The sequence below is a fragment of the Rissa tridactyla genome, chromosome 2, assembly GCF_028500815.1.
Source record: "Rissa tridactyla isolate bRisTri1 chromosome 2, bRisTri1.patW.cur.20221130, whole genome shotgun sequence".
Taxonomy (NCBI): domain Eukaryota; kingdom Metazoa; phylum Chordata; class Aves; order Charadriiformes; family Laridae; genus Rissa; species Rissa tridactyla.
In genome coordinates this window covers 66,700,019-66,706,900 of record NC_071467.1, presented here as the reverse complement: position 1 = coordinate 66,706,900, position 6,882 = coordinate 66,700,019, and the positions used below count along the sequence as shown (strand labels likewise).

At 44.1% G+C, this 6,882-nt stretch overlaps 1 protein-coding gene across 8 annotated transcripts in view; it reads left to right on the top strand.

Moving 5' to 3' along the window:
* Positions 1-1,437: 1,437 nt before the first annotated feature.
* The window catches only part of TEX10 (testis expressed 10), a 60,232-nt gene continuing 54,787 nt past the window's right edge, over positions 1,438-6,882 (top strand). For 2 of the 8 annotated variants that reach the window (XM_054190249.1, XM_054190255.1), the window contains exons 1-2: positions 3,872-4,008; positions 5,977-6,165. In XM_054190249.1, the coding sequence (XP_054046224.1) occupies positions 3,997-4,008; positions 5,977-6,165 (201 nt within the window). In that variant the 5' untranslated portion in view covers positions 3,872-3,996. The other 6 variants (XM_054190248.1, XM_054190252.1, XM_054190254.1 and 3 more) reach the window with 6 other exon arrangements.

The following is a 6,882-nucleotide window of genomic DNA, read 5'->3' as shown; positions in this document are numbered from 1 at the left end:
CCTCTTGTGTTGCTTCCTGCGTCTTCTAGGACTGGGCCCTGTCCTTCTGCCTGAGGAATTCATTACCCCTTTTGAAGCAGCAAGCCGCCATACTGTCAATTTGATTGTACAGCGTGCCCAATGGTCTGATACTGCATGTGAAATGATAACACTGACTCTGCATTGCCTTCACCAAAAATTGTGATCTCTTCTAAATGTTTTCCAAGTCTATAAACACAAATCTTGGTATTTGTTATTATTAATGCATTCTTATAGGAGCAAATGAGATACAAATCAAGAGCTAAAGTAGCTGGGCTCAAAGAAGGCATGAAGGCGATCCTGTTACTCCAAGTGAGGAGCCTGAGCCAAGACACCTCTGATTCCAGTAATTAAAATGATGTAATGCCTCCTGTGATGGGATGCCGACATCTTAAAAAGTGCTACTGGACTTTTAGCAGTCATCCATGCTGCTTCATATCAAAGTAGTGCAGTGTAATTACTTCTGTGGTCTGACTGAATTGATCTACTGGCTGATGTGTTGAGGCAGGACCTCCTGATGGGACCCAAGGAGAGAGAGGCTGAGTGAGACCTGGAGCTCACCTCACAATTACTTGAACCCCCTGCTGCAAAAGCATCTCCCTCCATCTAGAAACTTTGTCGGGCTGCAAAGTATATCTCTGAGTCTCTTACGATGTTGGCATAAGAAAAAAAAATGCAGCTGTCATGGCCTACCTGTTCAACAACAAACTGCTCTACTGTATGTATAAAAAAACAAAGATTGTTTGCTTTGTTTAACACATTGCCCACAAAGAACATCTGTGAAGATGATCAGAGGGCTGGAGCACCTCTCCTATGAGGACAGGCTGAGAGAGTTGGGATTGTTCAGCCTCGAGAAGACGAGGGTCCAGGGAGACCTTACAGCAGCCTTACAGTACCTAAAGGGGGCTTACAGGAAAGATGGGGAGGGGTTCTTTATGAGGGAGTGTAGTGATAGGGTAAGGGGTAACGGTTTTAAACTGAAAGAGGGAAGATTTACATTAGATATGAGGAAGAAATTCTTTACTGTGAGGGTGGTGAGGCACTGGAACAGGTTGCCCAGAGAAGCTGTGGATGCCCTTATCCTTGGAAGCGTTCAAGGCCAGGCTGGATGGGGCTTTGAGCAGCGGGAGGTGTCCCTGCCCAGGGCAGGGGCTTGGAACTAGATGATCTTTAAGGTCCCTTCCAACCCGAACCATTCCATGATTTTACCGTAGAAAAGGGGCACAGCTCCTGTCACCCCTCATTCGAACGGCACTCTAGAGTGCACCGCCCTTCGGGGGAACGAATAAAAACCTTTGCGCTGGTCTCCCGCAGCTGCAGGATGTCCCCGTTCCTGCTTGCCGCCGCTCCTGCAGGTGGCGCCCTGGCCCCGGTCCGTGCGGAGCGGGCCGGAAGCGCTCTCCTTCCGGCGGGGGGGAGTGGCGGTGGTGGGGGCGCTCGCTGGTGGCGGCCGCTCACGTGGGCGGCCGTTTCCGGGCAGGTTCTCGGGGGCGGAAGGGGGCTCGCGCTGCCGCGTGGTTGGTGAGTGGCCGCGCGCGGGGCTCGGCCGGTACCGCCGTTACCGGGCGGGGGGAGGAGGAAGAGGAGGAGGCGCCCGGCCTGGCCCGCGGGTGCCTCTGGCGGGCTCGCCCTGCCCCGCGCTAACGGCCGCCTTTTGTGTGACCCACCCACCCCCTTCCCGCACGCTCCCGCGCAGGGCGGCGGGAAAGCGTGAGCGGTCCCGGGAAACCGGCGGCCTCGCCTCCCCCCGGGCCGCGGGCGTCGTCCGCCGCCCCTGCCCCGCCTCAGCTCCCTCGCTACGGGCGGCTTCCCTCAGACGCTGCTCCCGCCTCGCCGGCGGAGCCCCGGCTCGGTTCCCCGGTCTGCTGAGGGGGCTCCCGGGAGCCGAACTCGCGGCCTCCCCGCCGGGAGCCCCGACAGCGGGCGGGCACTAACGCGCTTTATTTAAACGCCTCGTAGAGCGACTGGAGCGGAGCGGCTCTTGGGGAAGAAGCGGAAAGATGTCCCGGGACGGTGAGGAAGGTGGTTTAACGGCCTAGACCTGCGGGAGGAGCCGCCGCCGTCGCCTGGGCAGCGCTTTGGCTTCGGTACGGTGTTTGCGGCGCGGGGCGGTCTGTGGTGATTAGGTTTTGTGGTGACGGGGGATGTGCTGTCCGGCGCGGGAGCCGCAGAGAGTTAATTGCGAGTAAGTACTGCCCTTCGCTGGGAGAGAGGAGAGCTCGCCCAGGTGGGAATCTTTATCATGCGAGAGGAGTCAGGGCACGTACCTTGCTTTCTGGTTCCTCAGGATTTTCCTGATCGCTTGAGCTTGTAAACGTGCTGGTGGCGAGATTCCCTGAGGATACCGCCTCAAAGCTGCGAGGGAACAAATCACAGGTGAAGCAGGCGCGCTTTTTGGCTGCCCTCATGTTTCCCTGAGCCTGATGCAAGGGTGGCTGAGCGGCACTTGGGAGAAGCTTCTGAAAAGTGCTGTGTACAGCTTTACGTTAAAGGAAGCTACTATCGATTTGAGGTTATTTTAATGTTTTGGCTTGTAAAACTACGTTAGTGCAGAAACTGTTAGGTGCACTTAGCTCGGTCCTGTTGGAGGAGGGCCAACTGAAAATATGGTTGAAGTCAAAAGGCAAACAGTTGTTTCAGCAAGGAGTTTCATTAAAATATTTACATAACTTCGTAAGCTGTATATAATTTTTCTTAATGTCGTATTACGTAGACACTGTGGTGTTTTCACGGCTTTGGTTTTGTAATCATTTTATCTCTGATTTTGCGTGGTAAATATGAATTGGAAATGGATATGTTTAGATTTCCAGTAAATTATTTCCAAAACGTGCAGTGCAAGGTAAACTGTGCTGCTTTGTTTTGGTAGGAGAAAGTATATTTTACAAGTCTCCTCCTTTAAAATAACTTAGTTGACTTTGTTCAGGTGTGTGCACACCCGTATTGTAAAGTTTTTAATGCTAATTGGAAGCCAAACATTCCGTTTTGTAGAGTGAGTCTTCTTAAATATCTCTATTAAAGCAAGCTTTGTAAGTGGAAATAACAGTCATGTCAAAAGCTTCTAGCTATTTCTATATGTCTTGCATCAAGTAGTGAAAATCTTGTCATTTTTTCCTAAAAGATGCATATGGTAAAAATCAAAAGCTTATAAAACCTTTGTTATTATACTTGGACGTTGAACGACCGTTTTATTTTGGCACCAAACCCCAAGCTTTTTTGAAGCCTTTTCGGTTGATAGGTTACTTATGCTAAATTTCACATCAGTTAAATGGTCTTGCATATAGCTGTGTTAAGCTAAGCATGTGAAAAGCAGAAATTAAGTTGTGGTCAGATGTTTGTATAATCAGCTACGTTGGTTTTAAAAGAACAAAAAATTATAAAGGTATTTAAAACGTTCCTTAATGATTATCCTGATGATGTGTATACAAAATTCTGTAATACAGCACAAATTTACAGGTCAAAGTCCACTGGGAAAATCAGCTGTAGGATTTTATTTTCCAGAGTGAATGATGATCGTATCCACCATAAAAGAATCACTGTTTGGATATTTTATTTAAAAATTTCTGGGTTTAGTCAGTTATTTTCTTTTTAATTTGTTTTTATTGATCTTTAAAATATGAATGTTGTGTTCACAACTTTTTTCGGTATAATTCAGATATTAAGAAGAAACAAAAAGTTTGTGTACCTGACAGCACAGACCTTTAAAGCTGAATATACATACTGCATACAGTGACATCTGGAAGTATTCAGATTACCAGCTCTATAAATTACCTGTTATAGAAAGTTGTGAGATGTTAAACCCCAACATGATAATGGCTTTGTGCTTGTCTCTCCCTTCCGCCTTTTAAATTGTAAGTAATTTTTACAATCACTTCTAGGAGTCATCAGACTGTGGATTCATGGCCTTAATTAACAGAAATCTAGGCACAATTTGTATGTGATGCTGAGTGTTGTGACATCAGCTTCTGGAGTTTTTTATGAATGAATTCAGAGGTACGGAGACAGAAGGAAGGCAGATTAAATAAAGGAACCTGTGGTGTAGTGTTTGGGGTTTTTTGGAGGTTTTTTTTTTTTTACCTGGTAGAGTTAAGAGTACTTTTATCAGGATAGATATATCAAAGGTCGTTCAGAAACTGAAGAGTGCATTTTAGTTTGTTTTGATTATTGCACGTCTGTTCTAGTATGTCTGTATGACTGACTTGTAAGTATAGCTATTCATGCTACCTTATTTCTTATGCCTTATTAGCTATGACTTAATTTTTCAGTCTTTTTTTTACTTTATATGTGCCCGTTTAATGTCTTTTTTTTTTTCCTCCTTGTTCTTTCTAGCTATTGTTTTTAAATGCACGGACTGGACTTTTTAGCTTGTAGTGGAAGTTTTCTTAGATTTTTGTATGCTGCTGTTACTAGTGAAGGCCTGATTAAACGCATGATTTTGCTTGTGCAGACTGTGCTATTAATGATGAAGTTGGTACATTGGCTGGGATAATTTTCTTCATAGCAGCTAGTATGGGGCCATGTTTTGGATTTGTGCTGGACACAGCGTTGATAACACAGTGATGTTTTGGTTACTGCTGAGCAGGGCTTACACAGAGTCAAGGCCTTTTCTGCTCCTCACACCTCCCCACCAGTGAGTGGGCTGAGGGTGCACAAGAAGCTGGGAGGAAACACAGCTGGGACAGCTGACCCCAACTGACCAGAGGGATATTCCATATCATATGATATCATGCTCAGCAGATAAAGCTGGGGGATGTTTGGAGTGATGGTGTTTGTCTTCCTAAGTAACAGCTACGTGTGATGGACCTGTGTGATGTCCTGGAGATGGCTGAACACCTGTCTGACGATGGGAAGCAGTGAATGAATTCCTTGTTTTGCTTGTGTATGCAGCTTTTTCTTTGCTTATTAAACTGTCTTTATCTCAGCCCATGAGTTTTTTCTCACTTTTACCTTTCCAATTCTGTCTCCCATCCCATGGTGGGGGAGTGAGCCAGTGGCTCTCTGGTGCTTAGTTGCTGGCCGGGGTTAAACCATGGCAGTCTGGGTTTTTGTTGAGATAAAGACAGTTTAATAGAACAGTAATGGAAGAGAAAATTATTATAATAATAATGGTAAAAGAATATCCAAAATAAGTGATGGCAGTACAGTTGCTCACCACCCAATGATCGATTGGCCAGCCCATCCTGAGCAGTGATCACAGATTCCCACCCCCCCGATCAACTCCTGTTTATATACTTAGCATGAAGTTTCTGGTATGGAGTATTCCTTTGGCCAGCTGGTCCTGTCTGTGCTCCCTCTCAGCTTCTATGGGAAGCTGAAAAAGTCCTTGACTTAATAAAAGAATTACTTATCAAAACCACAAACGAATATGTTATCAACATTATTCTCATACTAAATCCAAAACACAGCAGCTACTAGGAAGAAAACTATCCCAGCTGAAAGCAGGACAGTATCCATCCCTGGGGCAGTTGATTCCAAGTGTACTGGATGCCCCTCAAAGGGAAAGCAAACTGAGGCCTCTACCCTAGCCAAAACCAGCACAGTAAACAATGTACAAATTAAATGAGACAGTTCACTGAGCTCTTCTGGCTTGACAGGAGTCAGCTATGTAAAAGGTTGCTTGTTGGCAGGAACTTTTTAGAACAAAACAAACCCCGCAACTTATTCCAATAAAGCACTGGAAGATGCAAATACTTAAGTGATCTTTTTCAATAAAGTTGTTCTCGGAGCAAAGACAATCAAAGCAGCAGCAGAATGTTTTCTGGATGCTAGAAGAACAGCTGTACTGGATCAGTCTGCATGTCTGTTTAGCCTAGCATCTTTTCTTAGAGCGGATGCTAGTTTATGCATAGGAAAAAGTATAAAACCAGTAGCCTTCATTATGAAGTTGCTGCTCTTTGGTGGAAAATAATATTTGTTTGTAGTGTGTTTAATCAAATTAAAATTCTGAATGTCTTTTTGCAGAGAATCAGAATGACTAAAAAAAGGAAACATCAAGAAGATTTCCAGAAAGTGAAATTAAAAGTTGGGAAAAAAAAGCCTAAACTAGAGAATGCAACTGATACTACCTTCAAAACAAAGGCCATACAAATTCCTGAGCAGCTTAAAGAAGATGGAGTGCTTCCTACGCAAAATAGAAAACTTAACATAAAGGTATGCTGTGGTATTACATCCTGAAATGACAGAAAATTACTTGTCATTTATCTAGGTTTACTATGTTTACTAGAGTTTAGGAAAAAAGATTATTTTTTTTTTAAAAAAACCTTACCTTAAAAAAAACTCATCAGAGTATCTGAATACAGCCTCTTTGTCCTTGACAATAAGTTCACCCTTTAATTTAATGGCTCAATTGCTGGACTAAGGGAAAGGTTTTCATCAGTGCAAAAACTACAGTTGCACACTGAATTATGTATCGGGGATTAACATTTTGTTTTTGAAATTTCTGGATCGTGACTTAAGGACAGGGTTTTAAAATGTAGACTTCCTGAGATGATGTTTTTAAAAAAAATTTTGCATTTCTTTGGGTGGTGGTTCTGCTTTCCTTCCTTTGCATCGTCTTCTATCTCTTTCAGCTCTCTGCTTAAACTGAAGAAAGCTGTTGAGCTTAAGGTTTCATAGTTCTACTTTAGATAGTGAATGTGAGTGGACTTATTTTTGGTCATCCCTCTGCTAAGTCAGTAGGGTTGTGCGGAAACTTAAAAGTGAGGAGTATCTAGTTACCTGAAGGACAAGTCATGGTATCTTGTTTTTACTGTTATTGAATTTTGATGTTTTGTTCATTGTTATGATTTAAACTGATACTGTATTTGTTCTGAACATATTATGCTGTTATGAACAGCAGTACATCATAAGAATAGATGCCGTATTTCT